This window comes from Trachurus trachurus (assembly GCF_905171665.1).
Source record: "Trachurus trachurus genome assembly, chromosome: 5".
Lineage (NCBI taxonomy): Eukaryota > Metazoa > Chordata > Actinopteri > Carangiformes > Carangidae > Trachurus > Trachurus trachurus.
The window spans coordinates 19,935,588-19,958,923 of NC_139896.1; the positions used below are offsets into that span (position 1 = coordinate 19,935,588).

The 23,336-nt window shown below is 42.9% G+C and overlaps 1 protein-coding gene across 1 annotated transcript in view; it reads right to left on the bottom strand.

Moving 5' to 3' along the window:
- The window catches only part of ptprt (protein tyrosine phosphatase receptor type T), a gene marked incomplete at its 3' end in the record, with an annotated part of 280,480 nt that overhangs the window by 136,644 nt on the left and 120,500 nt on the right, over positions 1-23,336 (bottom strand). Inside the window, exons 11-13 of the mRNA XM_083971093.1 lie at positions 13,451-13,652; positions 8,315-8,417; positions 4,975-5,251 (exon numbers count right to left, since the gene is read on the bottom strand). Coding sequence (XP_083827219.1) covers positions 4,975-5,251; positions 8,315-8,417; positions 13,451-13,652 — 582 coding nt within the window. The remainder of the gene's footprint in view (positions 1-4,974; positions 5,252-8,314; positions 8,418-13,450; positions 13,653-23,336) is intronic.

Sequence of the window (23,336 nt, forward strand, 5' to 3'; positions counted from 1 at the left end):
GACCTTTGTGTGTGCGTGTGTGTGTGTGTGTGTGTGTGTGTGTGTGTGTGTGTGTGTGTGTGTGTGTGTGTGTGTGTGTGTGTGTGTGTGTGTGTGTGTGTGTGTGTGTGTGTGTAACACTGACTGTCAGAGTTCCTTGCCTGACCCCTGAGGCTTTTTACTTGTCAAAAAATGTGTCTGGCAGCATCTCTCACACAGTGGGGGGTGGGTGGAGGTGTGTGTGTACGAGGGGTTACAGGGGCATGTTTCTCCATCTGTGTCGCTGCTTCCTTTTGTTTTTGCCATTTCTCGCCCCATTTCTCCCTCTCCCCGTCTTTCTCCTTCAACAACTCCACCTCTCCTCTCTACACACTCTCCTCCTCACTTCCTTGCTGCACCTTCATCTCTGTCCTCATCTTCCTTGTCTCTCCGCCCATGGGTTTTCTCCCAAGAAATTTCACATCCCGTATTTTTGAGATTTCACTGATGGTCTTATATACGTCAACTCAGAACTCAACACACAAAAATGCTGCACGTCTTCATCAGTTTGACAAAATTTGAAGATGGACTATGACCCATGACCAGATCGTCCCATTTTGACGGCTCCTTCTAGTGCAACACTTTTCCTGGACCTTTCTATACTCATCATTCATCTGACTCTTCAGTCCATCACATGATGCTGCAGCACGCAGGACCTGATGGAGGTATATGGCCAAAATATGAAACTCCAACCTCATTATTTGAGGAGTGAGGTGGTCGGTGTTCCTGCTCGTCTCAAACCTTCATGTTCAGTTGTTTGTCTTTGATGAAACAGAAAACTGTTGCCTCCCTGAGGCACTGTGAGCTGCAGCCTTCATATTTCCTTTGGACTCAGGGCTCTTCCTAAATAACCTATTTAGTCTCTGAGTCGGAGATTGAGGGACTCGATGTAATAGAAGCTCATCAAAAATCTCCCTCGTCTCCTCACCCACTGCTGTTCTTCCGATCTCTTTCTGTCTCTCTCTCCCTTTCCAGTCTCCATCTCTGCCTCCAGTGTTATATCTTCTTTCTTTAATGTCTCCTTTACTCCTTTTAGACTTTCAATCCCCCTCCCTCCAAGTCCCTGATCACTATTGCACTTACTTCTCTTACTTATAGCCGCAGGCACTGTATTCTTGTCTGTGTGTGTTTAGCTTTAATGTGGGTGGTGTGTGCGCATGTGTGTGTGAGAGTGTGTGTGACATCACATCACATCGAGGGAGACATACAGATCGCCTTTGGTGAGCAGCGTTGATGTGAAGAGGGTCGATTAATTGGCACAGTGATGGGGGAGGAGTGGGAGGGGCATCAAACTGATTTCACCTGGGGGGTGGCGGGATAGATAGATAGATAGACAGATAGATAGATAGATAGACAGATAGATAGATAGATAGATAGATAGATAGATAGATAGATAGATAGATAGATAGATAGATAGATAGATAGATAGATAGATAGATAGATAGATAGATAGATAGATAGATAGATAGATAGATGAAATAAAGCAGGTGGGAATTAAAAAATGACATGAGGAGTGGAAGAAAAATGAAAAAAATAAAGAATGATGGAATACAAAGAATGGTGATAAAGAAATGAGGTGTGGAATGAACGTGACAGAAAAAAGACAAAAGGAAGAAGCACGGGATACCTGAATGAACAGGAGTGGAGAGAGAAAAGAGAGATAGAGGAAATGGAGTGGAGGGAAAGAGGAATGACAGAGAGATAGAGGGAGAAGAGGTGACAAAAAGAAAGATGTTGCAGCAACAGCAGTGAGTGGCAGAGAGATGGAGAGAGGAAGAGGTGGAGAGTGGGCGGATTGAGAGAACAATTTCTTCTAAATGTTCTCAGGAGAGAAAGAGAAATGAAGTGACAGAAAATGAAAGAGAAAGGAGGGAGGAGAGACGGAGTGTCTCTGTGATGGACATGTGGAGGAGGAGGATCTGAGAAACTGACTGATGCACAGGATCAAACCAAATGTCCTCCAGCATGGAGATGAGCAGCTATACCCTCCAAAATAAAACACACACGACAACAACATCATCATCATCATCATCATCATCATCATCTCCTCACAGAATGAGCGATAGCAGAAAAATTAAACTCACTGATGAGGAACACACTGCAACAACCAATTAGCATAGACTGTCCCATTGATCCTCAGGGGAAAGTTAGATTTAAGGCTTTATATACAGTCTTTGGTTTAAGGGTGGTTATTTTTTTAATTGCAACTAACACGTGTTCTGTGAGACTGACCTTTGACCTGGTCCAATGATTAAGTTGCAGTCATGAGCTAATCCATCTCTGGACACTAGGAGAGTGTCAACACACAAACACCACACACATGTACTTAATCTATGTGTGTGTAGTTGCACAGCTAAAAACTGCACTTGTTCAGGATCATAGAAAGATGTTCACCTGAGACATGACAGCTTTTGTCTTTTTTGAGATGTAACACATCTATGTTTTCCTGTCCTCTTGTCCATCTCATGGACACTTTTCTGGACACAATCTTAACAGTTTATATTCTCCTCATTCTTAAAAGTGTTCTTTCTTTCTCCCTTTCTGCAGGTAAGAGTGTTTGAAAGTTCTTCACAGAAACTGTCGACCGAAAAGGACAAGTCGAGTGAGAAAAGCAGGCGACACCCGAGGCAACTCCAGTCCACGGATCCACTTCTGTGTAAAACTTGCGACGGCACAGTGGCTGTGACTTTAAGCTCACATGTATTTATTCTTTATCATCACTGTGGCAGAATGAAAACACATCAGACACCAGGGCAATTCTCCAATGTCTCACAGAAGGACATAAAAGCAGCCAACCGTCAAGTTCGTCATGAATAAATATATTTCAGAACCTGAGCAGAAAAAAAAACATTCATAAGCTGAAATTCAATGGTTTCATGAGCATGTTTGTGCCCGACTTCCTTATCAAATCATCTGGGCTACAGTGCCACACTGGTCCCTAACCCCCCCCCCCCAAGAATGCACACACACACAGAGTTCCAATCCCTGACCCAGACAAACCACACACTGATTGGATTGACTTGGATCCAATCAAATAAGGAATTCTGATGTGACCGGATTTAAGGTCTACAGATACACAAAACACACACACTCACACACACTTGTTCAATCAACCCTGGTCCGCTCCACACTCACACTGACTCACAAACAGTCCACACACACTCTCTCTCTCTCTCTTTGTGCTTAGTGCATTGTGGGAAATCTGCTTTCTGGAGGAGGATATTACATCACGGCGTCAGCCAGCTCACCCGGCCTCCTTCGCCAAACTGAGTTACCGTGGTTACAGCAGTGGAAAATTAAAACAACCCTCGCAGGAATTCGGAGTATTACGGAAAATTTAAAAATCCGAGCTGAAGTTGTGACTGAGTTGTGAGATGGAGGGGGTGGGGGTGGGGAAGTTGTCGTGTTTACAGACGGTATAATTGGTAGAGAAGAAGAGGAGAATGCAAACACACAGATGAATTCTGGGAGGGCAGACTCTCTCGGTCTTGGATCAAATTGTTCATGTGTGTGTCTCTTGCTCATGTACTGTAGCTGTGTCCCAATTCAGGGGCTGCAGCCTTCGGAGGACCCAGCCTACGCGGTCTCCGGAGGCAACGGCTTCGGAGACTCCTCCGACGGCCGCATCAACCGTCGGTAAATGAGACGGTCTAGCCTTCGGAGCATTTCCTGATCCGAACGTAAACAACAGCCTAACGTAAACAACAGCCGAACGTTAAACATTTAAAAGTGCTCCTTTTTTGAGTAGGGTGAAGCTGCAGTACCGGAGTAACCGTAGCTCTAGGACCGACCGCAGGTCTAGGACCGCAGCTCTAGGACCCGTTCGATTTACGTCACTGCGCTTCCTACCATGTGGAGACTGCCGTTACCTGCTGATAATTCGTAATCTCGTCTGAAGTTACTGCCGTCAGATTTATCGACTACAAATCACCTCAAACGTGCTCCTAACTACTTTCTGGACATTGGATTCTCTCTATTCTACACTCTACTGGTCTTTTTACTAAAATTAAAGCTCGGCCGGCCTGCGCATGCGCAGACCAGTATTGTCACAAATCTGGTAGCGTTGCAAATCGGGTAGTGACAGTGCATCCTCCGAATGCAGGGGAAAGGAGGACGCATTTGTAGGCTGCATTTGGAGGAGCCTTCGAATTTGGACGAATTGGGACAGCCTTCGCATGTCACTGACCCCTGCTATGATGTCACTAATGGAGGCGTGGCCAGTGCTTTCTCATTCAACACAACTGTTAATAAAGCTGTGAAAACACATCTGGAGCAGCGTTCACGCCATTTGGGGCCTGTGAGCTAAACTGGTCCCCCAGGAGAAAAATGTGACCCATCAGAGAATCTATATAATGTTCTTTTAGTCTCTCTCTCTCTCTATAAAGTCAAAGACTGAAGATCACTCAAAAACAGATGAATCATGGCAGCAACAGTTTCCCACAGTCACTTCCTCTAAGCTACAAAATAACAAAATAAAAGCATGTGAACAACATGCTGGCCGAGTGGCATGATCTACATATTTGCTCTTTCCCTTATTTTTCACATATAACCGGTCTCACAGCAGCAACATAGAAAATAACTGTTACTGCCATAGTGACAAACACAAACAGCAACAAGCACGTGTCTTCACAGCAGCTCAGTGACAGCTGTTGTTGTGAGCTTTTACTCTGAAGGGTTATGACAGGAAGTTTCTGTTGCCTGTTTGACCGACCTCTGGAACAGTGTATGCATGATAAAAGAACTAATATCATCTCAGTAAATGCAGTCACACAATATGTGACTGTGGCCAAAGATTGACTGATGACAGTAACACACTTGACCTCCATAATCAACATTAGTGTGACTGTTGAATCTTTCTAATGAATCTCAAGATGCATGTTTTCCATCATGAGAAATGAAGTGGTTTTGTGTGACAGTTTTCACACTGAGCAGCTACAGGACATGTGTGGGACTCACCCCGTTGGCTCTGCTCATGGCCTGGTAGTAGATGCTGTAGCTCTTGGCTGGAGACAGAGGAGGGTTCCAGAAACCGCCATAGCTCTTGTTGTCTCCGACGGTGAACGGCTGCACGACCGTGAGGCTGGACGGAGGCAAGTCTGCGGCGATGTAGTAGGATGAGTCCAAAATGGAGGCGTTGCGGAAGCTGACGGGAGCAGAGAAACACTCAGGGGCCTCGGAGGCGGCACGGCGGGTCTTGGATTTGCGCTCCTCTTTCACCACGAGCTGGTAGGAGCTGCAGGTAGAAATAAAGTTATTCAAACACAATTTAAATATAGAGAGAGTTTGCTTCAGCTAAAACATTGACATTTGCTTGATCTGACTGAATTATAGTCACTGCGTGTGAGAGAGCCACAAAGTGTATGTGTTTAATCCACTTTGGCTGCAAGTGTGTGAAAAGACGACACTGAGGTCTGTGAAGATTCCTCAGGAAAGTGTTGACCATCCTCCTGGAAGCAGAGTCATGCAGAGTCATCTGTTCCAGGGTCAGTTCTTATTTCCAAATGGAGGCAAATCTAGTACTTTCTCACACAGGAGCTGAGTCAGCAGCTGCATCTCGACTAAAACTAAGAAATATGTGTGTGTGTGTGTGTGTGTGTGTGTGTGTGTGTGTGTGTGTGTGTGTGTGTGTGTGTGTGTGTGTGTGTGTGTGTGTGTGTGTGTGTGTGTGTGTGCGTGCGTGCGTGCGTGTGCCTTATCTGCACATAGTCAAGCAGGTGATCATGTGCCTGTACAGTATGTGATCTAGCAGGTGTGCTTGCGTGTGTGTGTTTTCTAACAGGTGTGTAGAGATGTATTTATATACTTAAAAGGTCTGTCTTTGTGTGTGTATGTGTGTGTGTGTGTGTGTGTGTGTGTGTGTGTGTGTGTGTGTGTGTGTGTGTGTGTGTGTGTGTCTGTGTATTTCATTCTGCTCTGAGAGGCTTCATGAATGGCTGAGGGCTCCTTTAGCGGTCAGGACAAACGCAGCGGCCCTCCGCAATTACCTCCGTCCTCCACGCCAAGAACTCACTTCACAATTATACGCAATTAGGGAAATGTATGTTTCTGTGAAGGGCTGCGGCCAATTATCCCCAGCTCCCGTTTGGCAGCTTTCATAAAAGATAATTGCTGATGACCAAAGATGAGTCTCTCTCTCTCTCTCTCTCTCTCTCTCTCTCTCTCTCTCTCTCTCTGGTTTCTGCCTTTCTGGTGAAATATCCATTTCAAACTAATGACTTTATGAGGCTGCACCAGGCATGAAGTAGGGGCCTCATACAAGGAGCAAATGGGGAATTGTGTGTGTCCATGTTCAGGTGCTTGTGTGTGTGTGTGTGTGTGTTTTAGTGTGTGTCCTTGTCAGTGATGAAACGTGTTGGAAACTGAGAACAATTCCTGAGATCAGGACATTTATAGAAAGTGAGGTCATTTGAAGCCAGCCAGGACAGTTTACAGGAAGTGACATCATCTTGTGAAGCGAGGAACCTTTTGAAAAAAAAGAAACTTTTTGCCATTTCTCACATCTTCAGGGTGGTTAATAGTTCTCAGCAAGTGATCCCAAATCCACGTCTGCCAGTTAAACAGGAGCAGAAACGGCCAGTCAGGTAGTCGTCGGGTTTAAAAATGGATTAACTGATTAATGATGAATGAATGGGTATTGGTGTGGCAGGATTGAGGTTTTGTATAATGTTTGTTTATTTTTTATAATGTTAAATGTCCACTTCTTTTGTGGAAGTTTGGCAGTGTGTGTGTGTTTGTGTTGTGATTGTGTGTGTAGCTACATGTACACATACGTATACTGTGAGAAAATGCAGGTGTGTCGATATCAACACTTCAGATATACAGCTGACTTACATTCATGTAAAAGCAAAGCATCTGCAAACACAGGCTTGTGTGTGTGCGTGTGTGTGTGGTTGTCTCCGCCACAGCAGCTGCTCCTCTTAGCAGAGCCATTTCGGTAAACACTCCTCATCTAAGCCCCTGAACTTGAAATGCCTCTGATCTCCTCAGACTAAATAAAACACACGCACACTCACACACAATCACACACATTAACCGACAGATGACTCTTCCCGCTTAACCACAAACATCTGCTAGCACCTAAAACGATGTAATACTCACACAAAACAGCCATAATATGCGTGCTATGTTACGCAGCTAATCTCAATCTGATAAACACATCAGTGATGTTGGTGGCTGGAGCGCAGGTGATGAATGGAAAAATATGATATGGGAATGTTCAGAAATGAACAAAAACTACGGTCCGAGGCTCACATTTCCCACAGTCCAGACGTGTGTGATATTTATTCTCCACTCGCCCCTGTGGAAACTGTATTTCCCTGAGGGCAACATAGAATAATGTTCTGCCCTGCACCAATTAAATGGATGAGATCACATGTTCAAAGTGAACTTTTAATTTTTAAAAAATGTGCTGGCTGAGAAAATGAGAAGAGGATAAAGTGACAAATTAGCTGTGCATCCATTTTAAAACCAAACCTTGTTGGAAGAGAAACTCGTCGTTTTTCTGCTCTTTGTTCTCTGTTATTACTGAATGTGCAGAGATAAACATGTTAAACCTGCGAAATGATTGGCTGATAATCAATACTGAGTGATCTGAATATTTTCAGATTTGATTTAATATTAACAATGACATTCATAATAATACCAAAGGTTATTTTTGTGGCACCATTCATACCTGAAACGAAGCTTCAAAACTTCACACGAAAATACATAAATGACCATGATAACTTGTTCGGTAAAGCGCCAGCAGTGCGAGCAGTGTAGCTTTATGTCGAAGGGATAGGATCTTAAAACAAGCTCTAGATGTATAAGGATGTAAAACTGGACTTCAGTCCAAACTTCAGTTGTTTGAGGTGAAAAATTATGTTTTCATCACCGTATGACCACAAACTCAGATCTGGATTTAAAACCAGACCACGGCCATCTGACCTCAGATTTAATCCAGAGATTTGATTTCTCCAGGAGGATTTCAGTTTGCAGTTAATAGATTACTCTTCTCTTACAGTAATCTATATTATTCACACTTAATCTATTTACTTACAAATATGTAAGTATGTGGGAAAGTAAAAACTGTCTGTAACTATTTCATTTTGCTTGTTTCTGCATTAGATGAAATGTTTTTTTAATCCCTCTGTCAGGAAGTTACTAGACAGTGATCAGCATAAATCCAACATCTCTACTTGAAGTCCACATCACACTGAGACTAAAAAGCGACAGAATTTCCTTTGGATTTGAGACAGGAGAGAGAGTGAGGATGAAGGGAGAGGAACAACAGGACAGGAAGTAGGAAGGCGGTTACCTGATCGGTGCTCCACGGGACTTAGCGGGCTTCAGCAGGACAGTGATGGTGGTCTCGGTCTCGTTCAGTGGAGCCTCGGACTCGTATTCTGGCATCATGGGGGCTGATGGGAAGAAAACTGACATTTGAAACCAGGAAAGCCTTTACTGACAGGAAGTCACATGATCACCTCAACACACGTGATTGTGTTTTCTGCAGCTGTTGGCCACTGAACACACGTTAGCCTCAGTGCTTCCAAAAATCCTAATTGTGCATCACAAAAAACAACTTCATCAACCCAACAAGATCTTTATAAAAGAGTGTCTACCTGAACCCAGGGACACAAAAACAAACACAAAAATCCATACACTTACATACACATATACACGCACTGACAAAAATAAACAATGAAATATGCCTTATTATAGAAGAATTATTACATAATAACTACAGGGGCTCAGCAGCAGAGAGACTTTAGGTCCTTCCTAGAAAGGTTTCTAAGCAGCTAAATGTTATTTTCTCAAGGTCAAAATGATAAGATGAGAGTTTTCCAAAATATAAGCATGTATTTCTTGTAATTTTTAATCCTCTACATTTAACAAGATGAATAAACCAAAACAAGGATTTAATTCATATTTCTGTTTTAATACCTGATGAAATGGATGGACTGAATTTTAGAAACTTTTTAACAGATCACATCACGAAAGAGAAGCAGCAACATTTCCTCCTCCGTCTCACACCTGTGATGGTTTAATGAATTATCTTTGGAAATATTATGCGTCTCTATAAGCATGAGGTTGAATTTATGAATACACTTTAAATGAGCTTTCTCTATTTAATCACTGGAAAATGGATGTTCAGATAAAACCAAGTTATTAATTTCACGTCTGTCGTATTTGATGAGCAGCATCAACCCCCCTCCCCCCCTCTGCCCACCGCTCCCTATCTGTCTGCATCGTTTAATCAAATCTTGCTGTCCTCTGCTTCCTGGATGAGATAATGAAGATTGGTGATGGCGTGACATTTGGGTGGGAGACGTCTCTGTTGAAGTGTTGGTGTTTTATGTTCTCCTCTCAGCAACATGTTGTTAAGATGTGAAAGGAGGATGGAGGAAAGGTCACGCTAACATCACTGGAGGTGTTTTCACAGACAGGACGATGCTGCTGATGTGTTACTGAAGGTTTGATTAAGCACTGTTAGCGTGTTGGACGATGGGCATAGCAAGAGAGTCAAAGCTGTTCATATTTGGGTGTTTGGAACTCAGGTAAAATAGCACGCTGAAGGAAGCTCCATGCCCACCCAGGTGCTGCGATTTACCAATGTCCCTTGAATGCCTCACCTGCAGGCAATTTGGGGCGGTAGCAGTGACTGTGTTGTGTCTTTATGGAAGATTTATGGTGGTTTAAAGTTGTCACTGCAAAATCAAAAACAGGAGGGGCTGTCAGGGATCACAGCATCTCATCTGACCAGGTTAGCCTCGCCTGATGAAAACAGGCTCCCTCAGGCGGGTGAACTTTGACACGTGTAGTATCCTCATCCAAAACACACTGAGGTCCAATTAAAAGGATTAAAGTGATCATACTGTATGTTTCCCACCCTGAGCTGATTGCAGCAGCAGCAGCAGCTGAAGAAGAAGAAGACATCAACTGTCCAAGTATTAAAGCAGAAGTGAGTGGTCCGGTCGTTTTCGCTAATGCTGCGTTCCAGGCAGGCTTTTGAAATCGTAAATTACAGCTTCAAGTCACAACTTACGACTTTGTAGCGTTCCAGGCAACCCACTCGTGTTTTTCCGACCAGTTTTACCGGTGAAAGTCACTATAACGGCCACTCGTAACTTCCGACCGGTGAACTCGTACCAGATCGAACTGGTACCACTTCACGGTCGGAAAAATACGAGTTTCCTTGAACGCACCATAACAGTCCTCGTCGCTACGTCACCACATTCACGGCGTTCCTTGGCTGCACACACAGCCCTGCATGCCGTTCTCTCTCCTCATTGGATAAAAACTGTAGGATACGATAAATGTTTTCTCTTCGGCTCAGAGCAGAGCAGAGGGACTGAGAGACCCGTGTTTCAGTCCAAACACTCTATGTAAGTGATTGCTGTCGGAATATATAACTATTTAAGACTTATATTAACACAAATATATCACTCACTTCTGCTTTAAGTAATGTGATTTATTAGGTGTAGACTTAAAGAAGATTGTGGGAAACATACAGTAAGATCACTTTAATCCTTTTAATTGGACCTCAGTGTGTTTTGGATGATGATACTCATAATGATATTTTTTTTTACTTCAAGTTAGCAAATTAATAAAAAAAAAAAAAAAATCAGGTTGTACCTTTTTTATTTTTATTTTATTTTTTCCAATGTATGCCTTGTTAATTAAACTGACAGGCTTTGGAATGGAAATATATTTATGTGCCATATTGCTACAGTATAAATAGACATACATTAACATTAATGTATGGGCTTATCATACATTTAAATACATGGAATTATTACAATTTCTAATTTCTTTTGTTTACATTTTAACATTTACATAATATTTGTCCTAGTATTTAAATGAACATATTGGTGCAACATAAAAAAAATTGAAGACTGTGGAAAAGTTATTTTTACAGAATTCAAAAGGTGAAACTTTAATATTATTTTCTCGATTCACCACACAGTGAAATATTTCAAATGTTTTCGTTTTAATTGGATTTATTATGTCAAAAAAAAAAAAAATCCAGTATCTTAAAGGGGCCATATTATGCTCATTTCTGCTTCTTGACATGGTACCTTGATGTCTAAAAGTAATGTTAGTAACGTGCTTTGGTCAGAAAAACCAAAAGATTGAGCACAGCTGAGTTCTCTACACACCAGTTTCACAGCCCTGCTCTAAACGGTCGGTTTAGAATCTTCGCTCTGGTAGCTGAGGTAACCATGGGAGCGAGGGCTTGAATAGAGGGTATGCGTTTACGTCACATTGCCCTCGGCAGCTCCGGTGAATTTACTTTCCGTCATTGAGAACAGGTTCTTGAATTTAACTCGGTCAAAGTGAGACGTATCCTCAAGATTTTTAGCAGCTCTGTTAAGTCATGCATGCTTTACATGCTGGCAAAGCTAGACATGTCAGACTTGTATGGGCTCCGAGAAAATCGCTTCGTTACTACGTCGTTTTTAAACTTTGGCGGCTCTGCCACTCGTCTTTTTGTTCCACAGCGACTTCCGAGTACCGTGACGTCATGTGCATACCCTCTATATTCACATCACCCGGCTTGTGCCGGGTGAAATTAAAACGGCTTGTTAAGAGACACATTTTCTGACTATGGTAGTTTACAAAATATTGACGTAGTTGTCAAAACTTACGTTTAAGGGGTGAGGAGGAACTCCGGATACGCAAATACACATACTAAAACAATGAAAAAGTGAGTTTTGCATAATATGTCCCCTTTAAAATATTCCAATATTCTCTAAAATGAAAAAGAAAACAATATGTACAATGTAGAAAAAATCAAGTCCTGCAAAGTGTGTTTATTTATGCACTCAGGTTTCAGCTCCTTCAAAGAAAATTACTGCATCAAGGTTTGAACCTCAAATATACGAATGTTTCACTTTTTGAAGTAAACTATGAGTGTATTTTAGATGCACCTATAAGTGTATGAAGCTCAGTATACAGTATATTATTACTTTTGAGTTTGGGTCAATGTTTTGATTTCTTTTTGCATCGATACACAGATGTGTGGTAAAACTCTCACACAGTGAAGGGAGCAGTTTAAGGTCAGAGAGCAGACGAGTGTTGCTGTGAAGGTGCAGTCTGTCACTTCTACAGAGAGGCCGACCTCAGCGACGTATGCTTAGCCTCACACATCACACACTCCGCTCCTGAAGCAGCTGCCGAAGAATATTCATGCTGAATAAACAGTTCTACAACAACAGCACACGCAGCTGCAATTCTACTATTCATCCCACTCACAATTAATGACACAGCGAGCAACCATCTGTGCATTTATTCTGCAAAAATGTTTGCAACATAATCAGACGTTAATCAATAGAGGTTGTAGTTTTCCCTTTAAACAGCTGCTGCAGCGACTAGGTCTGAAGTGGACAGTTGGACAGAGTCTCAGACAAACTGATAAATTCGCTCACAGCTAAAGGTCAGGAAACAGAAACAACAACATCCTGACAAAGAGAAAAGCAATCAAACGTGGAGGGGATTAGGTAAAAAAAAAAAGTGTTTCTGAGGTCACCATGTCCTTCACTTTTGACCTTTAAGCCCCAAAATCTAATTAAGTCATTTTTGAGTCCAGGTGAATGTTTGTGTCAAATGTGAACATTTTTTGTTAAAGTGTCACTGAGACGTCAACCTGAAAACAACATGGTCGCTGAGGGATTAAAAAAAAAAAAAAAAAACAGAGGAAGGGAGGAAGAGATTGAGATTTTGAAAGAGAAGACGGAGAGAGAGTGAGGGAAAGCCAAAGATAGAGAGAGATAAAGGGCAGTAGGAGACATACAAAGAGAGACAAAAACAACAGTTTTATTTTGTATCTGTCATTTAACTAACAAAGACGAAGCTGTCACCAAACAGCAGCAGCAGAGAGAATAGAAGAAGTCCTCTTGTTGCAGAATAAAGGGAAACATTAACGTTTGAGGCCATGTCACACTTTGTGCTTTTCTGCTTTTTCTTTTTTTAAAAGAGACTGTTCTATTTTTTGAGCCTCTGACATTTTGAGCAGATGAAGGCTGGTGACATAAACTGAGAAAAGGACAGAGAGATATGAAAACGGTCACATAAAGACACACAAAGACTGAGACACACAAACACAGGAATGACGAGCCACACCAGGGGGGTCTTCCATCAAGCTCGCTTAGCTCAATGTCTGGCTTAAATGGCCTAAAATGAGTCTCGCTTATTTTAGTGAGAGTTCGGTTCCATCAATGTGGCTAAGATAACCATGGAAACATGGTTCTGGCTAAGCCTGATACTTCGAGCTAAGCTCCGACTTTCCGGTCCATCAACCTGAGCCTCAACTCCGTTCCATCAAAGTGGTTAATTTTGATGGAAAACCCCCTGGTCTCACTGTGACAACACGACAAACCTCAAAAAAATGTCACAGAAATTAAAACATGTCAATAAATATATATACAGGATCATTTTAAATTGTTTGTACCTGCTATTTTAGTGGTGATACGGGTGGTGACGGGGGGGCCGAAGCCCTTGTTGGTGGAGGCTTTGAGGGTGAAGAAGTAGGTGGTGCCTGGGTAAAGACCCACAAACACATGGTGAGTCTCATTCCTCAGCTTGAAGACCCGTCCCCTCTGGGTGGTCAGGTCAGCGGTGGGGTCCAGTGAGCTCAGCGCCTTGTAGGTGATCTGGAGTCAGGTAGGAAACAGTTTTAACCCTCAATGTATTTTAGTTTGTCTGACAATGTGAACATGAGTCAGCATCACAATGACAAGCAGGAGGCAGGGCAGCTAACGCTGATATAAGCTGCAATGAGCTGTTTTTGGGTTTTGTTGCTATCAACATTTAAAGGTGTACAGAAATGGCCGTTTGTCCTGTTTGTCGCGCCGAGTTGTCACGAGCTGCAACACAAGTTTACCCGAGTGAGGAAAACGAATTTGATTGGTCGTTATCGAGCGGGGGGATATTCAAAGTTTGGGGCGAGCCCGAGCTCCGTGTGTGTGCGTGTCTCAGACGTTTGAATGACGGATGACGGATCCAATATCAGTGGCTAATTAATCGTGTACAGGCTGACGTATAATCCGTGCGCCTGCGTTATCCAATGCGGAAAAAAAAATACACACTTTCATCCCGGATTTACTCAAAAATAGAATTTTGCACAAAGTTTGGCCTACAACGTCTGAAAGATGAGTTATCACATTAATTTTATGACCCAAAGTGGGCTCAAATTCAATTTTCTTTTCTGTACACCTTTAATTGTCATAGTGATTATGATAAGAGGAACGGTAAAAGTGTGGTGCGTGTTAAGCGCAACAATCCAGTGCCCTTGTGACTCCAGCTGTTTGTGATGTAACCATGACAGCAACACTCATCTAATGTCGATACATACAGATACGTTATGATACAGTATTTCATGCAAAATACCAGCTTTTACAAATCTTAACATCACAGTTTTTATAATAACCATGACAACCAAGGTTTGGCACGCTGCTGTCAATACAGACAGATGTTGTCTGGTGAAGTTTGATGCTGAACTTGCATTGCTGCTTCCTGACAGGTGAGTAAACAACTGTTAATGCTAATGCTAGACTGCTATAAATATAAAAATATATCATATAAAAGAGTACAGAAAAACCAGGTCTCTTTCTATCTCCCACCCTCTCTATTTCTCACACTCGACCACGCACACATTCACACGTCAACGCTGCAGCCTGCAGGCCCAGTCGAAGTGAGGCGTCCAGCTGGCTGGGGCTTTCACATCTGAGTGTTAATGGAGCTACGAGGTCCGCCCAGCATCCATGGATGTAAAGAGCTGAGAATCTGCGCACACACACACACACACACACCACTCCCGGCTACACATGATCCACAAACATCCCTTTGCATCACTGTCATCAGTTTGTGTGTTTCTCTCTTTTCTTCATTCTTTTGCCGTCCTTATGTTTCTGAGAGTTCCTACATCACTGCTTCACTTTAGTCGGCCTATTGTTACAACTCTATTTTCCATTCAGTCTTATTTAACAGTCTGCACTGACAGCAGCACTGTCTAACAGTGAGGCATTCAAAGACTTCCTTTGGTTGACAGAATCTGTTTAACTTTCGGTGATAAATACCCACACTCAGGAAAACACAAGAGTCTGGATTTTAAACAGCCGTTGACTGCAGTGACTGCTTCTAGTATCTGTGTGCTTGTGTGTGTGTGTACCTGGACTTGCTGTAGCTTACCTGTTGTTCTGCACTTAATGTTTCTCCCTCTTACCAAACCTCAACCTGAATTATTTTTGTCCAGTATCTATACTTTGATTCAGTTTTATTTTTTGGAAACTGTATTCCTCTACACTGAAAGACAAACACTGTCCTTTTGACTTCTCTACCTTTCTATTACGGATTCTTACTTTGAATCTTTAAGTCTTTCAGGTTTAGAAACATTTTGTCACAGCTGTGATGTGCATTGTGTTTTTGCATCCACGGCAGGTTCTTCAGTCAGTCATTTTGAGAGTCAAGCCTTTATGTCAACACTTTGTTGTTTTGCTCCACATTTACAGAACCAGTTAAGTTTTCATTTTTCAGTATTTTTAAAATCAAGTTTGCAATATTTGACTGAAAAACTGTTACAGAAACAACCACTATCATAGTCTCCTCTTCACTGCCTCTACACTTATATCATCCCCATGTTATGTCACTAACTTTGCATTGTTCTTCGCATTTTGTCTGTTTGTCCTCTCTCTTCTCTCATTCCGCGGGTTGTGAGTTGTATCTGAGCAGAAGATCTGAACTATGACTCTGAGGTGGTGGAGCTGTGAACTTCTTTACCTCTGATTGTTGTTCATTCTTTACATTTCACCCCTGTTTGGTGTATTTATGATCTCTCTGAAGATAATCAGCTGGTCTGAGCAGGATGGGCAGCAGCCTGAGTCCAGCTTCTCTCCTCGGATCATTAGTGTGTGTGGTTACAGTAATAGCTGCCTGCAATGCTGCTCTCTCTGGGGAGTTTCCTGGTTGGCAGTGAAGTAAACAATGCTGCCCTCAAACACTGTTTAGTCAAGAAATCAAACTCATGAGCAGGTCTGTGTGTGTGTGCGTGTGCGTGTGTGTGTGTGTGTGTGTGTGTGTGTGTGTGTGTGTGTGTGTGTGTGTGTGTGTGTGTGTGTGTGTGTGTGTGTGTGTGTGTGTGTGTGTGTGTGTGTGTGTGTGCGTGCGCGTTGGTGGAGGGTTTTCTGCATACTTTCACTTTCATTCTTGTCTGTCTTTGTTTATTTTCCCTGGTTCTCACCTTGTCTCCACACTTTATATCTGTGTGTTTGTGTATCTTATGAGGCTGAGATACACTCAGAGGCCCCGACACACACAGACACACTCACAGAGCTCAAATGTGTTTTTGGGGTTGAATTGCTGTTAATGTGTTTTTTCGTTTTTGTTTTTTCCCCACCAGTCAATACTCTTTTGTACTGACTGTCATTCACAATAACAGCTGTCCTCCAGTGCTCTGCTGTGTGAGTGTGTGTGTGTGTGTGTGCGTGTGTGCGTGCGTGTGTGTGTGTGTGTGTGTGTGTGCGTGTGTGCGTGCGTGTGCGTGCGTGTGTGTGCGTGTGTGTGTGTGTCTGTGGAAATTTGCCAGTGGCAACATAACGACAGACATTGACAGTTCTTTTAACAGAGAAGCTTTTGAAGTGGCTCCGGCTGGTTTAGTGTCCGCGGGTCAATGTGCTCAGTTTGTTCCCGTCCACAGTTCACATCAGACCCACGGCACAGACACTGGTGCTGCTCCCTCCCTCCGACTCTAACATTGATCTGTGTGACACTTAACAGACAATTTAATAACAGGCGCTCGATTTGCTGGAAGTGCTGAACTGGGTGGGGTGGGGGGATGGGGGGGTAAACTTGTTTGGTAGACCTTGAGTGAAACTAAAACATGAACCAGCGACAGTGAAAACCTCACAGCTGAGTTTGTCAGACAAGAACAAAAACAAAGAGCTAAAATATGAATGAATAGGCCTACATGGTCATTCGTTCTGATCCTCTGATATAACCCATCGCAGCCTCTCCTAAAACAGGTGTTTCAGACCTCTGTTGTCATGGAAAATGACTTGGTTGGATTTATGAAAAGATTTATAATGTTACTTTCATAACCACTATGGCCTGATGTCACCAAGCAACAAAAACTCACTATGGGTCAAGAAAAACCTACGGCAATGACTTGTTTGACTATAGACCCCTTCGCGGCCTACATCACTGTGACGTCACAACGTCCGCTGGAGGCAAAACAACCGACACAGCATCTGTTTAGACAGGCGTCTACTGTGTACGGGGCAGATGGAAAATATCCAAGTTCTCAACGGGCTGGACCGAACAGCACGACCGGACGTACCGGGCTCAGGTTGAAAACATTTAATAGCTGTGGTCGCGGCGGACCACGGGCTCCTTTTTTCTTCTTTATTTTTTTTTTGCTGCGGTCTGGTCTAGAGTTACTGCTCCTGACGTGAGTCCGGGGCCGCATCGGGTCAGGCTTCAACACCTGCGGATCTGACCTGTAACAGGACTGAAGCAGCTTAGAAACTGCTCAAACAGGCGATCGTGGGCTTTCAGAGGTTTGGTACATTTACAAGAACTAGCAGAAAATAGAAATAGACCTGTCCGGCGTCTGTTTGACACTCAGCTTTTAATTGAGAATTTATGGTAGCCTACATATGACGGTCTGGAATCAACTTTTTAAAATAGTGAGCCAGTCCACAAAGACACTCACGTTAAAATGTCCAACTTTACAGCAGAATACATGTTTACAGCCTGAATGTTAGGATACAACCTTACATTTTATTAGGTATGGAGAACTGAGGGCTCTTTGACTGACAGGTGGGTGAGTGTATGCTCTATAGCCATAAAGCAACATGTAATGAAACCTCAGCTCCATACAGGCTTCTGCGTCTGGTTGTAATTAGCATTAGATGATATTAGTTTATATGTGACAGGGACACTTTTGTCTGAGCACAGTGAATCACACGTTGGAATTGTCACTGATTTAGATTAGGAAGGTTTAGGAACACATGGTTCTCGAAGGGTAAACCCCCCCCCCCCCCACACACACACACACACACACACACACATATACACACACCACTCCTCAGTCTGGCGGAACTTGGGACAAAACCTTCAGCAAATAGGAAAGCAGCAGCCTAAACTGCAGCAGAGAGACCCAGAGAGTGACCCCGCCCTCGGCGAGCAGCTGACGTCTCCTCGGCCTCAGAGTCGGGCCGTCTGAATAAAACATGTTAAATCAATAGCTATTTATACGAACTGGGACTGAGGGGCTGGAACAATAAAACATCATCTCTTTCATCTGCGCTGCAGTTTTGGTCGACATATCGACGGCTGTTATTTTATAAGTCATGAATGGCTCTCGTTTTTATGGGCTTTACTCTCTCTCTCTCTTTCTCTCCCTCTGCCTTTGCTCTTGTCTTATCCACCAACTCTCCCTCTCTCTCTGCTGAGTGGGACTCTCTCTCTCTCCTTTATCACCTTCCATTGTGCTCAGTATTTTCTTCTCTCTCTCTCTCTCTCTCTCTCTCTCTCTCTCTCTCTCTCTCTCTCTCTCTCTCTCTCTCTCTCTCTCTCTCTCTCTCTCTCTCTCTCTCTCTCTCATCTAGTTCCTAAGTTTCCCTCCCTCTTTTTCTCTCTCTCCACGCTTGATCTACTCGCCCATTCCCTCGCTCAGTCTTTCAAAAGGAGGATTTTGGGTCATAAACCTCAGGCATACTCTCTCTCTTTCCTACCTCCTCTACCTCCACCTCCCCCTCTCCTCCTTCTCCTCTCTCCCCCTATAGTTGATGTACTTGGAATCGGTAGAGCCATAAAGCTCAGGTTGTTTTATTGGCCAATGAAAAGGCAGGCGCACAGCACGGCAGTGCATCTTGGGTAATAGAGTGTGGGTCTGTGGGGGATAACCCACAGGAGGGAAGATATGGGGGATTGAAAGTGATTGAATTAGCGAGTAGGACAGAGCAAGTGAGCAAGGTAAAAGGAGGGCAGAGAGAGAGGATGATAGATGTTCTCTCTGTCAAAGTTTATAAGTTTTAACTTTATCAAAGCTCCTTAATCTATAACAAACACAAGTGACTGTGTTTATTGTTGTTGTTATTGTCTCATGTAGCTACTGATAAATTTCCCTTTGCTCTTTTCCAGGAGGTGAGTTACTCTGGTTCTTGATGTAACAGGTACAAAGACTTGTTAGACATTCGGCCTCATCTGGGAGGACATTTCTAAAATTCTGTGACTGACCATCCATCCGTTGTCGACACTGCTGCTTTTCTGTGTACTGTAGGGTGGTGGTGGTGGAGCCAATCCCAGCCGATATAGGGCGAGGACGGGGTACACCTGGACATCCACTAGTTTATGACAGGGCCAATATATAGAGACAAACACACTCACAATCCCAGCTAGGGACATTTTAGAGCTGCCTCAACCTACAGTATAATGTGCACAACAACATACAAACTCATGGATCAAAGACAGAACCTTCTTGCTGTGAGGCAGTGTTAACCACTGTACCACTGTGCAACTCACGGACTCACCAAATGAATCTAAAAAAAAAACACCCCAAAAAACTGTTCAATTAACCCTTTTCATAATTGTATGTGATTAAGGAGGAAACGGGGCTACATGTGAATTACAGTGTAGACAGAGATAAAGCATTAGGTGAAGGAAAACAGTATTTTCCAGTGTGCTCCCTACCTCTCTCTTTCTTTCGCTCTCTCGAGACAAGATGAGACAAAAATCATGTGACTGGTTCATCACCTCCTAAGGCTAAACATCAGTGGATAATCATTAATAAATATTAGTAATGCTAAAGCCATTATCAAAGCAGGACAAAGTAATGACTGCAGCAGCCGCCACAGCAGCATCACACACAGATGAGCTGAGGTGACGTCATATCAACACTGGTTGACTTGACGTCCCTCAGGTCGCCAGGAAACATCCAGCTGCTCCTGATGGTCAGTTCACCACCCGCACTGATACATAGTCAGTATGAAACACTGATCAATATGTCTCTCATAGTTGTGTTGTATCACTATGTGATACTATGTTATGAGTCTTTGGTTAAAATCCACTTCACTAACTTCTAACTGCCTCATTTGACAATTTGCTTGATCAACATGTTGATGGTTTATTGCTGCTGTGTGTGTCAGTGTGGAACCAGCTCTGTGTCTGTGTGTGTTGTTGTTGCTCGGTTCTGTGTACTGACTCAGAGTGTGTTGTTGTCGTTGCTGGATCAGTGTCCCAACATTTTTTCTGCCTCCAGTTGTTTTGTTGCTGACTCTCTTTGTTGTTGTCGCTGAATGTCTCGATGTGTTGTTGGTTGTGGAAACATCTGGCCTCAGGTCTGCAGCTGGAGATCAGCCAGCTGGCTAACACAGACACGTTTACAGTGACGTTGATTAATCTGCACTGTCCCCGAGTAATACATCAGATCAAATTAAACTAATGGTTATTAGTTAATATAAAGATGCTTTACTGTTGAGTTGGAGCCATTAATAACTTAGTTACTGCATCGGTATGAAAAATCTCTGTTTCTTTTTCTTCAGCTTGATGTTTAAATCTGAAAAGTTTTGCATCCGGAACATCTGGACCGAAATACATCGTGCAACTACTTTAATTATTAAATACTGTACAAGCACCTTCATCACAACATTTACTCTGTGTTTCTAATCTCCCTGTCAACTCCGACACTTCATAACAATAAAAAAGTAAAAACACCTGTGCAGGAGTGTGTGTGTGTGTGTGTGTGTGTGTGTGTGTGTGTGTGTGTGTGTGTGTGTGTGTGTGTGTGTGTGTGTGTGTGTGTGTGTGTGTGTGTGTGTGTGTGTGTGTGTGTGTGTGTGTGTGTGTGTGTGTGTGGTTTGTGTGCAAATGGTGAATGGCCTGTATTTCTATGGAAGGATTATCTAGTTTTAACAGTCAATCAAAGCGCTTTACACCACAACTCACAATCACCCATCACTCCGATTAGTGAACAACCTGCTGCACCTGCTGGGCCACTTTTCAGTCATGACTATATGTGTGTGTGTGTATGTGTGTTTGTCCATGCAGGAGATTGATGCTGGTTCATATCAGAAGCCGTAACTTAAACCCAGCAGCCCTCTTCATCAAACACACCACGGCTCCAGTGTGTGTGTGTGTCTGCATCATTCCTGAGCTCCAGCCAAGTTTTATGGAAATAAACAGTGTTTACGAGGCGGCGGCGTCGTGGGACTGCTACTGCTGTAGAAATGCTATTTCAATTCAGTTTTGTCATTTTCCATTTTTTATTTTGGGAGCTGTTTGTTTTATTAGAGAATATGCACTGGCCTCATCGCTCTCTATCTCAGCGCTGCAGTTCTCTGTCATGTTGAATTAAGTGGGAACTGTTAGGTGTTTGTTCTCTTTTATTTCCCAACATTCACTTCAACCAAGTTTCAAATTGTTTACCACCTCACGACTTCTTTTTTAGCGGTTAGATTCTCTCATGTGGAGCAGATTACAGCCATGTAAAGGAATGAAGCAACTCCGAGTGTCGTCAGTAACTGTGTGGCTTAAGGTTATTGGTTTCCTGGTTTCCTCCTCTACAGTATATTACTATGTATTTATACAGACCAATACTCCATGTGTGTATGTTGTGTATGCAATGGAAATGACATATACTAGTTAAATAAGCAAGTTTTGCTATAATGGAATCTCAAAATTAATAAATGCACATAGTGGGGTTCACAAATGTATTTTGCGATTTATATGTTAATGACTTATATTATGACAATATTTGCTGTCCTATATAAATCTAAAAATGATTAAATATTATATATTAATAAGGTCTGCAAATGTGTTTCCAATGCGCACACACACACACACACACACACACACACACACACACACACACACACACACACACGCACGAACACACACACACACACACACACACACTTATAGTTTTAAGCATGCATATAATGGATCAAAATATGGAAATCCACAAATAAATTTATCAGAAAGTATTCACAATTTTCATTAGTGATTTCTATATACAAAATGTTGAATCTACATTGCTTCCCTGACATCTTCTTCTGTGACATTTACAGCAACAGATTCAGGTCTTCAGTCTTGCACAGACAAAAAAACAGAACATGTGTTTCAGACTGGAGCAGGTCCGGTCGTCCTGTCATGGGAAGGTCAACCTCTGGCTCCTCCACATGTTGTCTGTTTGGGCAGCAATTGTGCGAAACACCACCACCTCTCTCTCTCTCTCTCTATCAAACTTTTTCGACATATCCTGTCCTGCACATTAGAAACTTTAAACCACCTCTACAGTAATGCCTAAAATGCTAGATAGAGTAAATCAGTTTCCTGACACCTTCCGTCCCGCCCCTTAACTCTCTCTCTCCGAACTGTGTCAAGGCCTAAAATACACAACACATAATCCCTCCTATCTCTCTGCACCCTGACACCTGCAGCCCTGCAGCCCTGGCTTCTGCCTCGGAGCTTCCCACAGAGAATAACAGCAAAACTTCTCTCTCTCTCTCTCTCTCTCTCTCTCTCTCTCTCTCTCTCTCTCTCTCTCTCTCTCTCTCTCTCTCTCTCTCCTTCTTTCTCTCCGTCTGCAGCCCGGAAACAGCGCACCTATTGTCTCAGGTCTCGACAACACTGTTTTTAGAAGTCTCCATGTGGGACGGACTGTTCTCCTCAGCTCCTCGGCTTTAAAATGTCAACACATTCTGGGTCACTACTATACAAGAGCAAACACACACACACACACACACACACACACACACACACACACACACACACACACACACACACACACACACACACAAAGACGAGACAATCCCAATATGCATGCACATGTGACACATATGAGTGAATGTTATATATGCATAAAAACACCAATGTGAATGCAAATCTTTGGTTTTCCTCGTCCTGTTTTCCCATTGTTCCTGACCAGATAAGCTAACTGGAGAAAAATACACAAACAGACAATAATCCCATAATATCTGCTCCACCACTATTGTCACCAACTCTCCATAAGCAAACACAAGTGAGCGGGAGGACAAAGCTCGAAGGCGCCTAAATTTATCCTGATAAAGAATATCCTGGCTGTTCTCACTGAGATAAACATACACAAGAGAGAGGGAGGGGGAAAAAGATAGAAATATTCAACTTTCACAAACAGCCGAGTTGTTCATCTCAAATTCTGAGACCTCAGTTGCTTAATCAGCTGCTCAATCAACAGTGGAGCGGTGGCGGGAGGAGCGGTGAGGTATGAGAATAAAAAAATTGAACAAATGACAGGAAACAACGGAAGAGGAAAATCACTTGTTCCCTGTCATTTGTCTGCTACGGTAGCTCACTGTGGC